The sequence below is a fragment of the Schistocerca americana genome, chromosome 4, assembly GCF_021461395.2.
Source record: "Schistocerca americana isolate TAMUIC-IGC-003095 chromosome 4, iqSchAmer2.1, whole genome shotgun sequence".
Classification (NCBI taxonomy): Eukaryota; Metazoa; Arthropoda; class Insecta; order Orthoptera; family Acrididae; genus Schistocerca; species Schistocerca americana.
In genome coordinates, this window is record NC_060122.1 from 244,875,448 (window position 1) to 244,898,425 (window position 22,978).

The window sequence follows — 22,978 nt, forward strand, 5'->3', positions numbered from 1 at the left end:
AATTTACAGGACCCTAGTGTATGAGATCCTGGGACAACTCTTGTTTCGTCAAACAGTATTTTATTTTTGTTTGTGAGGCTCTACTCAGCAACTGCAGCTTTCTTCAGTTCTCTATTTTTAATATGCCTCTGATGAAACGGTGCGGTGGGACTGACCGACGTAATTTCTTCCGCACATCACAAAGGATGTTGTAAATCCCAGGAATCCTGAGGCCGAGACTGTCCTTAACAGGGCACAGTATCTCCTTTATCTTCTTAGGATGCTGACACCTCGTCTTTCAGGAGTGTGCCTATTTTGCTGGATGTAGCGCCAGAGAAAGGAAGGAAGGCAATCGGTGGCTCGTCACGTGAATGATCAACATTTTCACGTTTTCTTTTCTTGGACAATGCTGACTTCATATCACGTGACACATAACCGGTCTTTCGAAACACGTATTTCAGATGATTAATTTCGGAATTTCTCCTGACGAACGATGCAACGGCAGAACTGTTTTGCAAGTTGTGCAACTGTGCAAGACTATTTTTCGTACAAAAATGGATGTGGAAAGTCTAACAGGAGTTTCCTGTCCTTTATGAACAGACAAATGCAAAATACCGGAATGCCGAGTACAAAGACAGAGGCTAGAAGATAGAAGAGTCTTTGGGTGAAATTGGTAGTCTCCAGAAAGTGTAGTTTTCTGTCAATTTTGGTTCTAATTTGCTTAAAAGTTGACATAAGATGTGCATCATCTTAAAATATTCATAAAACTTTCTCTTATCATCCGTGATACGAGGAAATAATGTTCGAAACTCTTCCTGTACTGGTCTTGTTTCCCAGGCTCTGTGGATCCACAGATTTCTTCTTTTTTTGCCATGCTTCTCTTTCTTCTTCCTCTAAAGCAAGTGCTGCAAGTCCTAATTCACTATTACGAAAATTAGTGAACATATTTACAACTTTCACAAACAGAAGCAACCAGCAATTCCGAGTCATTATGAGGAACAACAGTGGCTGACAAGCCTCAGTTATGTGTGTGTGGTTCCTGGAGGAACGGGCTGGAGCACGGGATCACTATTCCGACGCTCGGTCCTGACATGTCTGAGCGGACCTTCAGTCGTCGCTACCTACTACCCAGCAACTGCGCCCGTCCGGAAGAAACAACCAGAGTAACACAGGCAGAGAGGACATTCTTGCTCGATAGAAGTTTACGACGGGTGGTCGTAAGTTATGTAATTAATTAATTAATTGTTTGCAGGTATATGTCTGCAGTTCTGGTACACGTTAAAATTCCCACGCCGCAGCACCGTAGCATGGCGCTAGAGCGGCCAAAACAAAATGGTGCACCCCATTCGTTAAGTGGAGTAGCGGCGGAAACGTTGCAGCTGTGTCTGCCCAATACAGATCAACGTCATAAGACACTATAAGTAAAATAAATAAATAAAAACGCACCACGAAGGAATTATCCGAATGGGGCGAAAATCTATAGCTGTCACAGCTACAGACTAACAAATGATTACAATTTCAGAACTACAATTTCAGAAAAGTTGGATGATATATTCAACGGAAAAAACTTCACAAAGTGAGTAAGTCAATCACGCGTTGGTCCCCCTTTGGCCCTTAGGTAAGCAGTTATTCGGCTTGGCATTGATTGATATAGTCGTTGCATATCCTCTTGAGGGATATCGTGGTTCAAAATGGCTCTGAGCACTATGGGACTTAACATCTGAGGTCATCAGTCCCCTAGACCTAGAACTACTTAAACCTAAGTAACCTAAGGACATCACACACATCCATGCCCGAGGCAGGATTCGAACCTGCGACCGTAGCAGTCGCGCGGTTCTGGACTGAAGCGCCTAGAACAGCTCGACCGCCGCGGCCGGCTGATATCGTGGCAAATTCTGTTCAATTGGGGCGTTACATCGTCAAAATCCCGAGCTAGTTGGAGGGTCCTGCCCAACGCTCCAAACGTTCTCGACTGGTGAGAGATCCGGTGACCTTGCTGGCTTTGGTGGGGTTTGGCAAGCACCAACACAAGCAGTAGAAACTGTCGCTGTGTGTGGATGGGCATTATCTCGCTGAAATGTAAGCCCAGGATGGCTTGAAGCCAAGCTTCAAGATTTATTTTTTATATTTACTTTAGTTCTTCGATAGATCACAAATTTTAATATGACAGAAAGTATAACTATTCACCCCCCCCCCCCTCGGCCCCCTAAAAAAAAGAAAAGAAGTGCGAGGCGAGCTAATGAGCAAATTTCTTCCTCTTGAACTTCCAAAATACTTGCTCACTCAACAAACGTGACGTATTTGCAGCAGAATTCCAGAGAACTGCGGAACCTATCGAGTACACGCAAAAAATTACGTCAGTGATGATATTGGCTGAGAGGTTAACGACAGTAGCTATTACGTTCAGTGTTTCTTTCGCAATAATTCTAGAAATGAACAAAACAAGGCAGCACCAGTCAAGAAGCGGCTTGCGAGACTTCCGTACATTGTTGTTACGTGAAATGAGTCCAGTTTTAAAGCGACAGGTGGTTCGCGCGTCCATAAAATCGCGGCCGACCTCTACTCGGGCACGGTCTTTGTAACACAGTCGCGGCCCGAGCTGCGTTCGGGATTGGTCTCCAAAGTGTTAATACGTATCCCTACACCGAATATCGCACTGGACTAGTTTGGGACCGTTCTGTCGAATGGGCAAGTAATACATAATTATGTATGTAACGGGAAACAAACAGACGCTTTTCGTCGACACCGGCCATCGCGTCATGTTGAGCAGTGCTGTTTCCAGGGATCTCGCCACCCCGTACGAAGATTTCTAAGCGCCGCTCCCCCCTGCCCCCTCTCCATAGTGAACCTTTTTCAGAATAAAGTCATTCATCCATGACGTTTTATTTTCACACACACCACACATACCCCCTACGTCTTTCTGACGTGAATACGTTTTTAAGACCAGAGCCAGTAATCATGCACCAATTAGTGAAACATAAGTGAAATGCTTACAGTGCAGATTTTACTTATTCTTTGTTTATGTATTACAAAGTGTTTTTTCTCGGCGGTACTACTACAAGTGTTTAAGTTTGCTGTATAGGAACTGTTAGGCCATCATATGTTGACATTTATCTTGCTCACTCAACAAACGTGACGTATTTGCAGCAGAATTCCAGAGAACTGCGGAACCTATCGAGAGCGAGCTGAAACACAATGCCTCCGAATTTTTTATGTGAAAAGTCTTAAAGCATTTTAAACAAAACAAACTTCATTAACACACTACATCCCTGTTCTTCATGTCTACATATTTATTTCGCAATATAGTTACCCATGCGACGAACACTTTGCTCTCAACGAAGACCAGTTTTTTAATACCATCACTACAGAATCTTTGACTCCGTTCACGGAGCCAAAATTTTTGAAAGTCGCACCCAAGGTGACCAAATCTAGCGCTTCATTTGTCACCTGTTTCACAATTCCGTAGATAATTTCTGGTAAGACACTAGACCTTATGAAAGATTTGTATTTCAAACTTACTTTCACACTCCTTCATTTATGTAAAAAGTTTGTCTCGGGTAGTTCAGCCTTTTTCGAAACATATTAAAAATCCAGATTTTGCCGTTCCCAAAAATTTGTCGCCCTGTGGTACGATTCGACCCATTCGAGAACCGGCCCTGGTGTTGAGCAGTATTTCTTTGGACTGACTCGATCTATGCACTGCAAAAACGGAATTGCGAATATCTGCCTAAATACTAGACAAAATGTGCCTGATGGCTTTTAGGAGACACACCCGGTACACATTGCACATTGCACGGCAGTGGGACGGTGAAAAACTCGAAAACTCAAAGCTTTGGTTAACAGAAAGAGAGAACGAAAAGAAGAACATAGAGGAACGTTAGAAATGCCCCGCGCTACTGTCATGTGTAACGCATTACGTTTCCCGCTACGGAATACCGAGCCCACTTTTCATCCTGTCCGGTGTCACGGAACTGGGAACATCCAGTTAACACGCCACACGCTAGTTCCTACTGATGTATTATCCGGTTGAACAGTGTACTCGGTTCTGGGAGGAGCTATCGGAGTATTTCCAGTGCCGGGAGGTCGCGGACGGAGCTTGTAAGCAAGAGCGCCACACCCACAGGCGCACGGACCACATCGATCATGCTGGAAGTTTAAATCGGGCGCGATATAGACGCTGCGTTGGCAGGTGGCTGGGTACTCGGCCGCATACATCAGAGCCAAGGTCGGCCGCTGCACGAACTGTCTCGCCCCGTGGCCTATGGAAGGGCACATTTGTATTGCGGCAGCCCTCGTGCCGAGGTTAAATGCACTGCCAGCCACCGCCCTGAGATGCTACTCTCTACGGGCAGTTAAATACAGGGTGCCTCACAAAGGGGTTTACACTGTTTGTATTTTAATAACTCGAACAAAAATAACAAAAACTATGAATTTCAAATCACATAGATGTCATGACAGGCTAAGCTCTACGGTCAGTTAAATACAGGGTGCCTCACAAAGGGGTTTACACTGTTTGAATTTTGATAACTCGAACAAAAATAACAAAAATTATGAATTTCAAGTCACATAGATGGTCACGACAGTACTGTGATGGTTTACTGTCGAAGATGTTCAAAATGTCCCCCGTCGGCAGCACTACGGTGTCTGCAACGCCGCGCAAAAGACCGACACACATGTAGTATGTTGCCGCTGGAATGGATTCACAGGTAATCACAATCGCCTCCCTCATGTCATCCAGCGTACTTAGCTTTCGCGCGTACCAGGTGTACCGGTATGAAATGAGCGTTAAGATACAAATGTGTCGATAGGGAACATTTGTTGTGAACGAGCCTTAATTTTTTTTGTTTGGTTGGTATGACATCTGTCAAAGATATTTAGTATACATCAAGACACGGAACGAACAACATCATATGTTTTCATCGTGTTAACAATGTCGAATTTTGTACCAGAAATTGATGATTTGCGGAAAGCATTAATTTTTTGTTTTCATTTGAAAGAAAGTGCTGCAGAGTCGCATCGAATGCTTGTCGAGGCATATGGTGATCATGCTCTATCAGAAGCAACATGCAAAAGATGGTTTCAACGGTTCAGAAATAATGATTTTGATGTAAGAAATGAAGAACGTGGAAGACCACCAAAAAAGTTCGAAGACGCCGAATTGCAAGCAATATTGGATGAAGATGACACTTTGAGTCAGAAGCAAATGACAGCAATGCTAAATGTTGCACAACAAACCATTTTTTAACCGTTTGAAAGGTATGGGAAAGATCAAAAAGTGTGGAAAATGGGTGCCACATGAATTGAATGAAAGACAGATGGAAAACCGAAAAACCATTTGTCAAATTTTGCTTCAAAGACATGAAAGAAAATCAATTTTGCATCGAATTGTTACTGGCGATGAAAAATGGATTTCTTTTAAGAGTCCTAAACTTCCAAAAATCATGGGTTAATCCGGGACAACCGTCAACATCGACTGCAGAACCAGATCGATTCGGCAAGAAGGCAATCCTCTGTGTTTGGTGGGATCAAAAAGGTGTGGTGTACCATGAGCTTCTAAAACCCGGTGAAACTGTGAATACTAATTGCTACAGACAACAAATGATCAATTTGAACTATGCATTGATCGAAAAAAGACCAGAATGGGCCAGACGACATGGCAAAGTAATTTTTTTTTCCCCCGACAATGCACCTGCACACAAAGCAAAACTGGTTCAGGATACAATCAAAACACTTGGCTGGGAGCTGCTGCCCCACCCGCCGTATTCACCAGACTTGGCCCCTTCCGACTACCATTTGTTTTCATCAATGGGACTCGCATTGGCTGAGGAACACTTCCATTCCTACGAAGAAGTCAAAAATTGGGTGTCTGTTTGGTTTGCTTCAAAAGACGAACATTTCTATTGGCGTGATGTCCACAAATTGCCAGAAAGGTGGTCAAAATGTATAGAAAGCAGTGTTCAGTACTTTGAATAAAATGTTTTTACTTTTCAATTCAAAATTAGTGTTTCATTTTCACAGAAAAACGCTCATTTCATACCGGTACACCTGGTACATGTGTCCAGAATTCCCCGCAGAAAGAAGTCTAACGGCGTTACATAGTGAGATCTGGGTGGAAACTCAGCACTTCCCCGTCGGCCTGTCCACCTCTCTACAAACGTTTCATCCAGGAATTGTTGCATGACACGATGGTAATGTAACGATAAACTGTCGTGTAGAAAAAAAGAAATTCATCTCTCTACATTTGGTGAACAGCTGGTTCAATTCGTCCCTGGAACACGGTAAGGTACTTTACACCTGCCACTGATCTTTCAAAAAAGACTGGCCCTAGAAGTCCTCTGACAGACATGCCACACCACACCGTTAAACAAGGATGATTAACAACTCATTCTTCATAACATAAGGATTATCTCTTGCTCAGTACACACAGCAGTGGTGATTGATGGTTCCATTCAATTTAAAAGTTGCCTCACCTGACCAAAAATGCCACCAGTCAACTGTTCATTATTGCAAATTCTTTCACAAAATTCAAGGCGCCTATTCAGATTGTCTTCTTTCATCGTGAGACGCAGCCTGAGAACATACGGTTTCTGCTTTGCTTGTCTTCAAATACGGTGAACTTGGTTTGCTTACACTTGATTCATGCGCAGTGTAGCCTGTGGACTTCTTTGGGGCGCTATGGACTTCTTTGGGCATCTTATGAAAGCCTGTACCACTGTGACCACCCCTCTTTCACCCGCTATTGATTTCTTCTTGTTACACTGTCCCTTCTTCAGATCATGCACACTTCCTTTCCTCATAAAATTTCCGCTCAATTTCGTTATTGTTATGCGTGAGAGTGGTGCAAGCTAAAATTCTGCCCGCCATCATCTCTGCACTTCTGTCATGTTTTCACGTTTCCACAGACACTTTAAAACACGCATCCTTTCATACAAGTTGTCAGTCATCCTGTTATTTACTTGTACAGCGTTATTACAAATGATTGAAGCGCTTTCACAGCTCTACAATAACTTTATAATTTGAAATATTTTCACAGTGCTTTGCACACACATACAAAAACTCAAAAAGATTTTTTAGGCATTCACTAATGTTCGATATGTGCCCCTTTAGTGAAATGAAATGAAATGTCGTGTGGCTAGGGCCTCCCGTCGGGTAGACCGTTCGCCTGGTGCAGGTCTTTCAATTTGACGCCACTTCAGCGACCTGCGCGTCGATGAGGATGAAATGATGATGATTAGTACAACACAACACCCAGTCCCTGAGTGGAGAAAACCTCCGACCCAGCCGGGAATCGAACCCGGGACCTTAGGATTGACATTCCGTCACGCTGACCACTCAGCTACCGGGGCCGGACCCCTTTAGTGATTCGGCAGACATCAAGCCGATAATCAAGTTCCTCCCACACTCGGCGCAGCATGTCCCCATCAATGAGTTCGAAAGCATCGTTGATGTGAGCTCGCAGTTCTGGCACGTTTCTTGGTAGAGGAGGTTTAAACACTGAATCTTTCACATAACCCCACAGAAAGAAATCACATGGGGTTAAGTTGGGAGAGCGTGGAGGCCATGACATGAATTGCTGATCATGATCTCCACCACGACCGATCCACCGGTTTTCCAATCTCCTGTTTAAGAAATGCCGAACATCATGATGGAAGTGCGGTGGAGCACCATCTTGTTGAAAGATGAAGTCGGCGCTGTCGGTCTCCAGTTGTGGCATGAGCCAATTTTCCAGCATGTCCAGATACACGTGTCCTGTAACGTTTTTTTCGCAGAAGAAAAAGGGGCCGTAAACTTTAAACCGTGAGATTGCACAACACACCTTAACTTTTGGTGAATTGCGAATTTGCTGCACGAATGCGTGAGGATTCTCTACCGCCCACATTCGCACATTGTGTCTGTTCACTTCACCATTAAGGAAAATGTTGCTTCATCACTGAAAACAAGTTTCGCACTGAACGCATCCTCTTCCATGAGCTGTTGCAACCGCGCCGAAAATTCAAAGCGTTTGACTTTGTCATCGGGTGTCAGGGCTTGTAGCAATTGTAAACGGTAAGGCTTCTGCTTTAGCCTTTTCCGTGAGATTTTCCAAACCGTCGGCTGTGGTACGCTTAGCTCCCTGCTTGCTTTATTCGTCGACTTCCGCGGGTTACGCGTGAAACTTGTCCGCACGCGTTCAACCGTTTCTTCGCTCACTGCAGGCCGACCCGTTGATTTCCCCTTACAGAGGCATCCAGAAGCTTTAAACTGCGCATACCATCGCCGAATGGAGTTAGCAGTTGGTGGATCTTTGTTGAACTTCGTCCTGAAGCGTCGTTGCACTGTTATGACTGACTGATGTGAGTGCATTTCAAGCACGACATACGCTTTCTCGGCTCCTGTCGCCATTTTGTCTCACTGCGCTCTCGAGCGCTCTGGCGGCAGAAACCTGAAGTGCGGCTTCAGCCGAACAAAACTTTATGAGTTTTTCTACGTATCTGTAGTGTGTTGTGACCATATGTCAATTAATGGAGCTACAGTGAATTTATGAAATCACTTCAATCATTTGTAATAGCCCTGTATTTACTGGCAACTGACAATAAACAAAAGCAACGTAATAGTCATGAGAGCAAATGGATCAGGTTATTGTTAATGCCTCTTCAGCTATTTCTGTTCAAACAATGGAAACCAACATGACAACATGCTAGCAACATGACAAAAATATTAACTTTGCAGAAAAAATTATCAGAGACATATGCAGTGCAAAGCCAAGAGAATCTTGTCGGCCATTATTAAGAGATCTTAAGATACCAAGCGTTCCCTTATTGTATCTGTACGAAATAATTTTTTTCACAAGTAACAACCCTAAACTCTTTTTGTCAGATAATTTCCAGCATAGTTACGAAACTAGAAACAAATAAAGCTTCATGTTGCACAGACTTAATCTTTTTGCACAGACTCTACAATATATGGGAATGAAAGTATACAATAAACTGAAAGACACAAATTTTAGAAAGGTCCAAACTGAGGCAGTAAAAAGAGAATTGTATATCACACTGGTTCAGAATTGTTATTACTCTGTTGATGAATTTTTTAGTGATCTGACCATCTGAACAGGATAAAAACATTAATAATAAATAATATTCAGATTTTATTGTGATTATATAAAATATTGTATTCCATGTATAATTTATCATGGTTATAAGCTGACAAATCTCCTGTCCATAAAATCAATAATTTAACTTGTACGTTATGAGACAATAAAATTCTGATTCTGACCATTTTGTGGAATACTCTGTGTTCTTCACTGCCTGACGTCAAGCAGGTGGAGACAGATGAGAAAGAGCAACACTATGGTGTCCACTGCAAGGTGTGGAAATTACTATATGCACAATGTAAATGGGCACTTTTCTGGGAGCACAGGAATTGCTAGGTATGAGCCCATTGGCAAGTCTTAACTAAGATACTATGTAGCATCCCATAGCATTGTAACAGGCATGGTGAATGCAGTGCTGATTCCAGTGTGCTTTGGTGAGACAAGGAGATAGGGCTTGTTCCCTCCACGTATCAGATAAGAATTTTGTCTGAAATCTGAGGCACACTGCATGTCTGTTGGATCGCAAATTCGACCAGTAATATGGTGCACAATATTACAAATTGAAATCCAAAATTATCTGTTGGGGCTCTTATGACCACTACTATTGCTGCTACCATCTGTCAAATATTAGCGGGACTCGTGTTCCTACTGACCAAATAATTCTACCTTATTTAAAGAAGAACATATCAACTATGGAAATATTTATTTGCATTACTTATTCATTTTTGCTGTATGCAGTTATTTGGTTCCTATCCGTTTAGCCTATTTGCCCATTTACTTCTTCTTTCATATATACACTCCAGGAAATTGAAATAATAACACCGTGAATTCATTGTCCCAGGAAGGGGAAACTTTATTGACACATTCCTGGGGTCAGATACATCACATGATCACACTGACAGAACCACAGGCACATAGACACAGGCAACAGAGCATGCACAATGTCGGCACTAGTACAGTGTATATCCACCTTTCGCAGCAATGCAGGCTGCTATTCTCCCATGGAGACGATCGTAGAGATGCTGGATGTAGTCCTGTGGAACGGCTTGCCATGCCATTTCCACCTGGCGCCTCAGTTGGACCAGCGTTCGTGCTGGACGTGCAGACCGCGTGAGACGACGCTTCATCCAGTCCCAAACATGCTCAATGGGGGACAGATCTGGAGATCTTGCTGGCCAGGGTAGTTGACTTACACCTTCTAGAGCACGTTGGGTGGCACGGGATACATGCGGACGTGCATTGTCCTGTTGGAACAGCAAGTTCCCTTGCCGGTCTAGGAATGGTAGAACGATGGGTTCGATGACGGTTTGGATGTACCGTGCACTATTCAGTGTCCCCTCGACGATCACCAGTGGTGTACGGCCAGTGTAGGAGATTGCTCCCCACACCATGATGCCAGGTGTTGGCCCTGTGTGCCTCGGTCGTATGCAGTCCTGATTGTGGCGCTCACCTGCACGGCGCCAAACACGCATACGACCATCATTGGCACCAAGGCAGAAGCGACTCTCATCGCTGAAGACGACACGTCTCCATTCGTCCCTCCATTCACGCCTGTCGCGACACCACTGGAGGCGGGCTGCACGATGTTGGGGCGTGAGCGGAAGACAGCCTAACGGTGTGCGGGACCGTAGCCCAGCTTCATGGAGACGGTTGCGAATGGTCCTCGCCGATACCCCAGGAGCAACAGTGTCCCTAATTTGCTGGGAAGTGGCGGTGCGGTCCCCTACGGCACTGCGTAGGATCCTACGGTCTTGGCGTGCATCCGTGCGTCGCTGCGGTCCGGTCCCAGGTCGACGGGCACGTGCACCTTCTGCCGACCACTGGCGACAACATCGATGTACTGTGGAGACCTCATGCCCCACGTGTTGAGCAATTCGGCGGTACGTCCACCCGGCCTCCCGCATGCCCACTATACGCCCTCGCTCAAAGTCCGTCAACTGCACATACGGTTCACGTCCACGCTGTCGCGGCATGCTACCAGTGTTAAAGACTGCGATGGAGCTCCGTATGCCACGGCAAACTGGCTGACACTGACGGCGGCGGTGCACAAATGCTGCGCAGCTAGCGCCATTCGACGGCCAACACCGCGGTTCCTGGTGTGTCCGCTGTGCCGTGCGTGTGATCATTGCTTGTACAGCCCTCTCGCAGTGTCCGGAGCAAGTATGGTGGGTCTGACACACCGGTGTCAATGTGTTCTTTTTTCCATTTCCAGGAGTGTATATATATATATATGGATGTCAGTACCATTGCTATGCTGCAACAGCCAGTCCATGCGTGTATAATAGAAAGATTTTAATTTGTGAATAGGTCAATAAGTAAGTCACAGTTCTAAACTACATTTTTTTCCATCCTTCAGATATATGTATTTAAATACCTCATTTCCTGTGTTTTAGGGATGCACTGTACCGACTTGCAATTCCTGATCTGCGGCAGCTGGAAAAAGCAGACTGGCCGGCACCTGCAAACAAGACTGCTCTCTGCCAGGCCAAAGGACAGACGGAGTACCAGTGCCACAATTTTGTCCGCGTCCTGCTACGCAATGGCAAGCGGATATTTGCCTGTGGCACAAGTGCCTTCTCACCACAGTGCACCTGGAGGGAGGTAAGCAGTGGCAGTACTGTAGGGTATTTCTATACATACAGCAAATGCTGAAGATTTATGTGATGATTATGTGATTTGATCACATAACTAGATGTGATCACATAACTAATGAGGAGGTATTGAATAGAATTGGGGAGAAGAGGAGTTTGTGGCACAACTTGACTAGAAGAAGGGATCGGTTGGTAGGACATGTTCTGAGGCATCAAGGGGTCACCAATTTAGTATTTGAGGGCAACGTGGAGGGTAAAAATCATAGCGGGAGACCAAGAGATGAATACACTAAGCAGATTCAGAAGGATGTAGTCTGCAGTACGTTCTGGGAGATGAAGCAGCTTTCATAGGATAGAGTAGCATGGAGAGCTGCATCAAACCAGTCTCAGGACTGAAGACCACAACAAAACAGCAAACTAAGCTCAGAAATCATAAACATTTTTTTTCTTGCTTCTTAAATTCAAGAGACAAAGATGGTTGTGCACTTCCAGAACTTCACAGAATTTCAGACTTTAATGCAGTCAAGAACTTCAACATTTTAATACAATTTTTTTAATATTATTTTGTGTTAAAATGATGGTGAATTGTGTTTCAGTTCTGAATATTGTTTTTTTATTTTAATTTCAGATTGAGAATGTGAATAATGTACTTGAATGGGTGAAAGGAGTTGCAAAATGTCCATTCAGTCCCACGTACAATATTACTGCCTTGATGACCCAAAATGGTCAGTATTTTGTGGGAAGTCCTATGGATTTCTCAGGAGCAGATCCAGCAATCTACAGGAGCCTTGGAGCTGGGTCTACCACACTTCGGACCAATCAGTACAACAGCAAGTGGCTGAATGACCCACAATTTGTGGGGTCTTTTGAGAAAGACAATTTTGTATACTTTCTCTTTAGAGAAAGTGCTGTGGAATACATTAATTGTGGAAAGGTAAGCTGTAGGACCTTGTGCAGGTTATCAGAGAGAATATTACTTCTCACAGTTTTGATGAATGAATGTGTGAACCTCTGTAATTAATAAACTGTATTTTTTGTTTTGAATCCACACTGCAAGAAAATATAGATATACTCTATAGCCCATTCTGCGTACCTGTTGTTGCAGATAGTGTACTCACGCATAGCAAGAGTCTGCAAGAATGATAGTGGTGGACAGCTAATGTTAAAAGACAATTGGACAACTTTTGTCAAAGCTCGACTTAATTGTTCCATTCCTGGCGAATATCCATTCTATTTTGATGAAATTCAGGGAATGTCATATGTTGAAGAGGAAGAGACAATATATGCAACTTTCACAACTCCTCCGTAAGTACAAAAATGTTATAATGATGATGATGATGGCTTGTACCTGCTGATACAAGTATAACTTTATTGAGATTAAAAGACAATTAGGATTAATGATATTTGACTAATTTATATAAATTTCTGTTAGTGCCCAGCTGAAAAGGGGTTATGAGAACGTACCATCCTTCTCTTTAAAGACAATAATTTTACGATATAGAACTTTCAGTTATCACAAAATTCAGAAGAAAGGAAGTCCTTTCTGCAAGCCACAAATTAACACTAAATAATATAATTCCTAAATCAGATCTGAAAAAAGAAGAAAATTATGTTTTGATTATGTCAGAAGTTTATTGTCATTTTCTTGGCAGTAATCCTCTGTCAAATATTTTCAACATCTTGTTTCTCAGTTTCAGAAACTAAACCCCAATGTTGACACTTACAAAGTTGCTGAGGGGTACCATTAAAAAAAAGTTCCAAATTCCTCTACTTTTATATGAAATTGTTTGGTTTTCCTTCACAGAAACAGCATTCCTGGATCAGCCATATGTGCATTCAATATGACTGCTGTGGAAGCAGCATTTTTAGGCCCATTCAAACACCAAGATAAGCCAGGATCTGCATGGGAGCGGCACCACAATCAACACAAACAGTTGCTAGAATGCCAGGCTGCCCCACATTCTCACTTGCTACTGGATTCCTCGCGCTACCAACTGATGGACAGTGCTGTGCAGCCTGCTACAACGAAACCACTCTACACAGGACAGCTTGAGACACTCACCCACATAGCAATACATGTGATACCCACCAAGCTACACAGGTATCATCAGATTTTACATTTCATTAGTAAATTATATGACAGCTCAAATACAATGATCATTGCACTACTAAGTGTGCGTAGTTCAGTTTTGTAATTACATCTACCACCATTGTTACTGTTGTTGGTAAAAACATACTTATTCAATATTTTGTCTAAGTATAGTAGTGGCATACAGAATTTTTTGTTTAGTGTGTTGAAGCATTTCAGTTGGTGTGTTTAATTTCAGAGCTGTGCATATAATTTACGCTGCAACCTCTGAAGGACTTGTCAAGAAGATATCAGTTTTACCAAGAACACAGGAAACCTGTGTTGTAGAAATATGGAAACCATACCCGGGGAATACAGTAGTACCGATAAAGGCACTTCACTATCTAAAATCAGCTGTAAGTCATTAAATGCAATTAGATGCCATTTTGCTGTTTTTAACAGTAATTAATGATATGTCATTAAAATTTAAGGGCTGCATATAGTTTCTTAGACTACATGGATGATGATGATGATAATAATTATCCAGTCATATCCATCTTCCTTTAAATATTATACCTATATTTCAAATTTTAAAAAATAAACAAAATTTACTTTCAATAATAGGGAACAATGGTATGTTCCCAGTTTTGGTAGTATAGTTCTAAATATTGCTTTCAAGACGTGAGTATAATAAAGGTAAACTCATTTGTCATCAACTATTGGGAAACTTCTATCATGTTTCAGTCACTGAAACTCATTTGATAACTCATTACATTAGTATCTGGGCCCTAGATCAACAACTAAAATATAACATATAAATATAAGAATGTTAAAAGCATAAATAAAGTGATTAAAAAAGCAGTTTATGCAACAGGACCCTGATGCCATCATACGATAATTGCGTTAGTTTTTATTTTATAATATTCTCATCTATTCATCACATTTCAATTGCCAGTCAATATTCATTCACATGATATATTTAAAACAATATATTAATTAAATATGGAGAGCACTTGCCCGTGAAAGGCAGAGGTCCCGAGTTCGAGTCTCGGTTGGGCACACAGTTTTAATCTGCCAGGAAGTTTCATTTCAGCGCACACTCCGCTGCAGAGTGAAAATCTCATTCTGAATATATTAATTGTTCCACTGGTTAACTTACATATGTATATGGTGCACTCTGCTACTAACATATCCTACAACTGAGGTTCTAACTCTCACCTACATCTAAAGTTTAGCACCAGTGTTTTCTTCTTCCACTTTCTCAGTATTCTAGATTCCTTAACTTCAATTAAATGACAGATAGTTTATTTATTTGACGAAGTCCAAGTTTAATCTGCCAGAATGTTTCAAGTGGTGCAGAATCTAGAACCAAGTTAAATGAAATATCAAATAAATAAAATAGCAAATACTTATATAATTGTGTTCTGTAGCTATTTGCTAACTTCAATAAATAAATGAAACAGAATGTGTGCTGTTTTGGAACTTCCTGGCAGATTAAAACTTTGTGCTGGACCAAGACCGAATTCCCAGAACCTTGCCTTTCACAAGCAATACTCTTACTGACTGGACAATCCAGGCAAGGTTCTGGGTCGCACACACACACACACACACACACACACACACACACACACACAAGTTTAATCTGCCAGGAAGTTTCAAGTTTTATCACTGCTTACTTAATATGTATCAAATCGGATTTAATGGAATCTTATTATTTTCAGGACTCTGTATATATTGGCTCTGATAATGGCATTATTAGGATTCCTGCGCAACACTGTTCTAGACTGACAAATAAAGCTGCTTGTTTGAATGCCATGGATCCATACTGTGGATGGAATGAAATTCTCGAGAAATGTCAGACAGCTCCTAATGATAATCCTCTCACTCATCACTGGCAGCAAAGTGTGACACAGTGCCCTGTACTCACTGCTCCAGGTATTACATATCTCTGTGGCCACATTTTCACACTGAACAAAGTATAGTCATTGTAAAATTAATTTATGAGAACATATACAATCTTTACAATTGTCTAATGGTAAAATAATAAAACTTATAGTGGATGGAGGTTGGAGCAGTTGGTCAAGTTGGTTCCCATGCTCACATTCTGGAGAAACTGAGTCAGGGGATGAATGCTTGTGCAGCTCACGGCAATGCAACAATCCTGCACCGCAGAATGGGGGCTCACAGTGTGTCGGCACATCCATTCGAGTAACAAACTGCACAGTGCACGGTGGATGGACAGCCTGGTCAGCTTGGTCAGCTTGTTCTCAGACATGTGGAGTGGCTGTCAAGACACGGCGTCGCATCTGTGGTAACCCTGCACCAGCCCACGGCGGGAGAGTGTGTGTTGGGCAGGATCGTAGTGAAATTTACTGCACTTCAAATCCACCGTGTCCTGGTGAGAATGCAAACCTTCTGTTAAATTATACAATCTAGTAACCATAATTTATTGTGCACATATAACGTAACTGGATAGTAAAAAATGTACTCCACCAAGCGGCAGCAGGAGAACACGCTTATAAGAGGTATTACAGTTTCCAAGCTTTAGGAGCCCTTGGCTCCTTGTTCTGGCAGAAAGGTTGAACGGGAAGGAAGAGGAGTGAAGTAAAAGGACTGATGGGGTTTAGGAAAAGGGGTAGGGTTCAAAAAAGTTGCCCAGAACCCCAGGTCAGGGGTGACTTGCCATCCGATAAGTCTCCCCTGATCCAAGGTTCTGGGCAATTTTTGCAAAACCTTGCCCCTTTTTCTAAACCTCACCAGTCTTTTTCCTTCATCCTTCTTCTGCCCCCTTTGACCATTCTGCCAGAAGAAGGAGCCAAGAGCTCTGAAAGATTGCAAACTGTAATACCTCTTATGCGTGTGTTCTCCTGCTGCCACTTGGTGAGCAGATATTTTATCTGTCCAATTAAATTATAATTTATTGTGCAATGTTTGTATGTTAATTGTAACTTAATCCATTGTATTTCAGTTTTATGGTTTCTGTAAATCATTCATTTTTCTTCTCTTTGAAATTCAACTCAGTAATTACATCAGAGTGTTTAAAAGATTTTCTACAATGAATTTCTGATTCAGCAGTTGAGAGAATTCCTTGAAATCCTTTTAATTTTAATCTGACAGACAGACACGTAACAGATTTTCTGTTTCAGCTTTGACACTGCCTCCCAGGGATGGCCAGTGGAGTGCCTGGGGAGAATGGGAAGAGTGTTCTGTTCCATGCGGTGGAGGTTTCCGAACGAGGAGGCGACTGTGTAACAGTCCTCCACCAGAGAATGGAGGTCGGGACTGCCAAGGGTGTAATCTTGACTTTGAGACATGTAATATGCATGCTTGTCAAGACAGCAAGAGATTCTCTACATGGACTCCTTGGTTGCCTCTTAGTAGCCTTGCAGCAGAGACAGGCTATGTGGAGAGAAGATTCAGATTCATTTGCAAGGCTCCTGTATCTGATCCCACACATATCAAGATATCTCAACACAAAGAAGAGGAGAGATTCTGTCATCTCAATGGTTCATGCTACAGAACTGGTACGTTCAAGTTTCAGGGGTGAATGTTGATTCCATTGAATTTTTTTACACAACACAACCTAACCATAAATTGTTTTATTTAAATATTACTCTGAAACACTTTATTGTATTAGTCAGTTCACAGTAAATGACAAATTGTTGTTTTACTTGGGAAAAAGTCAGTTAAAGAAATCTAACACCATTTTCCTAGTGGAGCAAGCTTTTAAAAATCTTTTAGTTGTTCAGCCTACTGATATACAAATCAGATCATACCAATGAATCTGGATGTGGTTTTTAAAAACAGTTTTCATTAATCATGTGTTATAAATCTTCACACACTATGCTTGCATAAAACTTCTACAAAATATTCTATTAAACATTTTGTACAAATACTTTAATTAGATTCACTAGCTACATAATATGAGGGGACATTAAACAACAGACAGTAATGTAAGAAGCTAAAAAATGGGACCTTTTGGAAAAAAATCTTTTCTAAACGTATACACATGCATAGAGCTGCTCCATGCAGTAGTGTAGGAAAATGACAGGGGTTCTGTGTGTGTGTGTGTGTGTGTGTGTGTGTGTGTGTGTGTGTTTTGTCTTAAGTCTCGGTGAAATAGAACCTTCATCTGAAAACTAAATATTTTTTTGTCCTTTCTATGTGTGCTTCTCATTGTCTCCTTTACTTGTTGATTATTATCAACTTAGTGTTATACAGACATGCAGGGGTTTTTTGGTTCCCTGGACTGATAGAGGACACTTTTACATGTTTGTTCAGCACCAAAGAGGCTATTGCTCAGTGTAACACAGAAATTTTTTCCACTGTTGATGAGTACATGACATAAGTGCATAATTATTTTTAGTTATTCTTACTTATTATGTGCAGCATATGCCATTATTTTCCCTCTTCTTGGTATGTTGCTCCATAGTTAATAGCATCCAAATTGTATTATCTCTTTTTCATGTCACCCACTTGCACTTCGGTTTTTTTTTTTTTTTTTTTTTTTTTTTAAACATGTTAATACTATGACAAAATTTTAGTTTCAATTTAAAAAACAGCATTCAAGTGACCCTTCTATTTATTTTGTCTCTATTAAGAGTCATGTATTGTCTGATTCTACAAAATTTCTCCTCAATTTATTCTGTTTTGTACATTGCCTTTGGGAATGAGATGTTATTTAGTTTGATAGCTTCCAGTTTATTTGTTCATTTCAGTATAATATTAATTTCTAATAGGCATTGTACAAGAATACACATTTGAATAAAATCAAAACAGAAGCAAATAGGGAGGCCTCACTGACCTATTGGTTTTCTCTTGCCTTCAGTACTATCTCTGCATGCATATTACTCAGCTTACAATTCTACTGTCTTCTGGGCCACACTTTTTTGCAGAATATGGAGAACAACTCCAAAAGCACTGTGTCACTTGACTGGGAGGGCATCTCTTTTGACATTTAAGTTACTGTTAAGAGCATCAGATTTGCCTCACATCCTGTTTCATGTATTCATAAATACAGGGTAAACATTAGTAAAACCAACAAATTGCAGGGACCGATTCCCAACTGGAAATGGAGGAAAAAAGATCCTGTGAACATGTGTCTGGTAATGCATCGCTGCCATGTCAGATGGCACTGACGAATGAAAGTTCGTCTGGCCATGTGCCATGTGTTCTTTGTGTGTTGGAGGCTGTGTGATTGACGCAGCATACTGTAAGCCGCAGAATGGTACAGTGTTCATGTAAGGCACAAGCCAAGATGGTGTTTGTGTGCTGCCAAGCAGATGGAAACAGTCAAGAGGCAGTATGGCTGTTCTAAAACAAGTACCTTCACAGACAACAACCACATCACACAACATTTCAAGCTCTTTGTGGGTGTTTGTGTGATCATGGGTTCTTTCAGACAGATAAATGTGCAGAAAGGTGGTGGACTGTACACACACCAGATTTGGAGAACCGCGTTCTACAGGATATTGAGATGAATCCTAGTACAAGCTCCGGGCAAGTGGCCTGCCAACATGGTGTAAGCCAATGTACAGTTATGTGGGTCATCAGTCCTCTTTACTGAAGAAGCCAACTTTGCCAGAACTGAGATCATCCGTCTGCAAAGTCTTCATCTATGGGCTACAGACAATCCTCAGGCAGTGGTTGTGGCATCTTATCAGCATCGATTCAGCATCAATGTGTGGGCAGGGATTCTTGGTGGCCATATACTTGGACTAGTTATTATTCCACAAAACCTCAATGGAGGAACGAACTTGGACTTCCTGTGGGATACTCTACCTGGGCTGCTTGAGAATGCGGCTTTGGCAAAATGACAGGTTATGTAATTTCTGCTTGATGGAGCACCACCCCTCTTCCACACTACAGTTTGTTGATACCGCAACAGAATCTTCCTCAATGTAGGATAGAATACAGAGGCCCTGCGGCATGGCCTGCTAGATCACTTAAACCCCCAGGATTTTTACCTCTGGGGGCATCTGAAAAGTGTTGTGGATGCTGAACCTTCAACAGTCTGTTCATGATTCCTGTGACACTATTCAGAGAGAGGTCAGAACATGCAGAAGAACATGGTAATAACATGATGTGATGCGTGAAAGTGCGCATTGCATCCCATGGAGTTTGACCATCTATTGTGATGTGTATCAGTGCAACTCTGTACTGTGTTCTGGGACAATTTGTTGATGTTGCATGCACTCTGTCCATGTCTGGACATCATATGACCTTTTTTACCCCATTTCCAGTCAGGATTTTGTCCCTGCAGTTTGTCAATGTCATTTATATGTTTATAAGGAATAATTTGTGTAACACTAGACTATTGCAAACTTATAAAACATGTGTAAATATTATATGAATTGTCTTGTACATAACAACAACAAATTGACTTCACTGTTGATTCCTAGGTAGGTAACAGAATTTTGTTACTGTCTGTTGATCAGATCTACCTATTTTCTCTGTCTTTATGAATGACATGGTGTAAGCTGTGAAACCAGTAGATTATCTGCAACATATGGTTACCTATTTGTTATAGCTTGTAGGCAACTGTTAAGAGATAAATACAAAAAATTAATGTATTAGATAACTCAGTCTAAATAAGAAGTTTCCGTTTTATAGGCAGAGGTGAGTCTGATGACTTGTGGTCTGAGTGGTCTAGCTGGTCACCTTGTTCAGAAGAATGTGGAGGTGGACAGCAACACAGGACAAGGGTCTGCGAGGACAAGCCAGAAAACTGTGAAGGGTTGTCACGCATGTCTCGACAGTGTAACACTCACAAATGCAAAGGTTAGTATTTATTATAACAGGGAAGTAGCTAACTAATAGTTGACCAAATTAGTTTTTTCTGATTATGTATGCTCTACTCCAGTGCCTGCTTCACCACCCTACCGCTTGAAATTCCCACTACCCCAATAACAGCTTATCTGCATTATATAGATGCCCCGTCTGACAGCCAACATTCCCTCCCCCTCAACAACATCCTTTCTTCTCATGTACACTCCATCTGATGCAGATACTCACCACAGTCTAGCTGCAGTGATGGTTCAGTAACTTCTATATTGTTAGTTGTTACATTTACTCTCGCCATTATTCATACTTCACCCAGGAGATTCCAGTATCATATTTATATTGCAGTTTTTATTTCACAAACCTCTGTGGACTTGTCCGAGTGCCTTTTCTACATATCCATTCTCACACTTTATTCGTGATTTGGTCACCATGTGCGTCACTTTTTCATTGCCACCTTTATGCAACCAGTAACCTGAGTCTGTATGTGACAGTTATATCGCCAGTACATGTTTCTAGAATTGCTATACATCAAAGCTCCAGACAGAGCTAGTTTTTGTTCGATTTTTAGGCTTCTTCCTGACTATACTGAGGTGAGCCAAAAGTATCTGTTCTCATTTAAATGCAAAACTATACATCTATATGAAAATTCCTCCTAGTTTGAGGGTACAAATTCTAGTTGGTGACCACAGCTTTCAGCTGTAAATAGGTTGTCTTATGAACAGAAATTGAAAGTTTGTTGTTTGCTCAATACTGCAGAGTTATCATTATCGCACTTGTTGCTTTTACCTCCAACTTTGCCCTCGAGTGCTCCAAAACTACTAACAGTATTTTAACCACGTATGCTACATCTCCATCTTCCTCTTAATCAAACAAGCTTATGCTTATGGTCGGTATCTCTCTCTCTCTCTCTCTCTCTCTCTCTCTCTCTCTTCCATCCCCCCCCCCCCCCCCTCCCCACACACACACACACACTTTGTCTAAAAGCTCAGCAATATTTTCAGTTTTGTTTATGTTCATATTCACCTCTTCAGTTCTGTGAGTTGCTACATTTTTTCCTTGCATTGTCTGTATTCCACCCAGGAATTGACATTGATATCAGCAATAAAGTGAACTCTAGCCTTCCTTCTTCCTTGGGTTAGTACCCACTTAGTCTTATCACAGTCAGCTCACAATAACTAGTACAGTACCATGTCCAATCAATAACATTTTCATTCAATTTAAAAATGGTTGTATATATGCATATATGCTCCCTAATGACAATCATGAATTTAGTTTTTTTAAGTGTAAAATACACTGCACAATCAAGACATAAAAATTGTTTCAGCTCAGAACAGGATGGTTCTCCAGGGTACTGTACTCTGATAAAGTTGCTTACAGACATACGACAATAAGTATTTGCTATGTCTGTTATAAATAGTCTTCATATGTACATATTACTTATGCTAATACCCAGTGCTTGAATTGTAATGGTACGCACCGGTATGCCAGTACAAATATTGAATTCACACTTTTAAAATATGCAGAATATAAAAGTCCCCCCCCCCCCCCAAATGGTCAAAGTACCAGAACTTCTTTTTTTTTGCATATCAAGAACTGCTAATACCTATTAGTACAACCTGGAATTTTACTGTATTTTACCAATCTTCACGAAAGTGCTTAAGTGTGTATGCAGACCATATTAAAACCAATGTGGTGATGTCTCTACAGTTACATGGTCAGAATCATACATAGCTGTTGCGAAAAACAAGATGTATACAAACTATACACAAATGAATTACTGGCTGTTTACCACACAGTCACAGGTAACTGGGTGATTCTGTAGAAAACAAATACTAAGTTCCCTTTCCTGTAATAGGTATACAGATAATTATTTTCCTTTTATAAGTTGATTATCAGCTGGATATAGAATGTAGGAACAGTTTACATTAGCTGCTTTTATGGGTTAGTATGTTCATTTCTCATTCCATATCTCTTACAGTTGTGCTACGGAGCTATGGAATACAAAGTGTAAGTGCGTGAGAGGAAGAATAAATCTGTTAATATGAATAAGTATTCTCATGTCCATGCTGTGAGTTTCTGTCACGTTATCTCCAGAACTCAAAACTACTTTTTTTTAAAGACAGCTGATAACTTTGCCTCCTACTTATGTGTGACATATGCTTTCACAGCGGAATGGGGCTGCTGGTCAGAGTGGTCTGGATGTTCTGCAACGTGTGGACAAGGTCTGCGGCAGCGTACTCGCATCTGCCTAAGTGTCAGCAACAGAGCACAGGTTGACTCAGGCTGCGATGGACCTTCTGTCAGCCAGGAGCCATGTGAGCTGACGAGCTGTGAATGTAAGCCTTTATTCATATTGCTGGCATCATTTTTGCTAAATTGTCTTTTGTTAATTGATGAATGTACACTGTACACAATATTTCATGTAACTGAGTAAAATTAACTGAAAAATCCAGGATGGATTCTAAACTAGTATAGAGAACAGAGAGC

The 22,978-nt window shown here is 41.5% G+C and overlaps 1 protein-coding gene across 1 annotated transcript in view; it reads left to right on the forward strand.

Moving 5' to 3' along the window:
- LOC124612431 (semaphorin-5A) overlaps nt 1–22,978 on the forward strand; it is a 664,451-nt gene that overhangs the window by 638,530 nt on the left and 2,943 nt on the right. The window contains exons 4-13 of the mRNA XM_047140638.1: nt 11,443–11,650; nt 12,269–12,574; nt 12,746–12,945; nt 13,445–13,741; nt 13,968–14,124; nt 15,430–15,643; nt 15,765–16,106; nt 16,855–17,232; nt 20,321–20,488; nt 22,660–22,827. Coding sequence (XP_046996594.1) covers nt 11,443–11,650; nt 12,269–12,574; nt 12,746–12,945; nt 13,445–13,741; nt 13,968–14,124; nt 15,430–15,643; nt 15,765–16,106; nt 16,855–17,232; nt 20,321–20,488; nt 22,660–22,827 — 2,438 coding nt within the window. The remainder of the gene's footprint in view (nt 1–11,442; nt 11,651–12,268; nt 12,575–12,745; nt 12,946–13,444; nt 13,742–13,967; nt 14,125–15,429; nt 15,644–15,764; nt 16,107–16,854; nt 17,233–20,320; nt 20,489–22,659; nt 22,828–22,978) is intronic.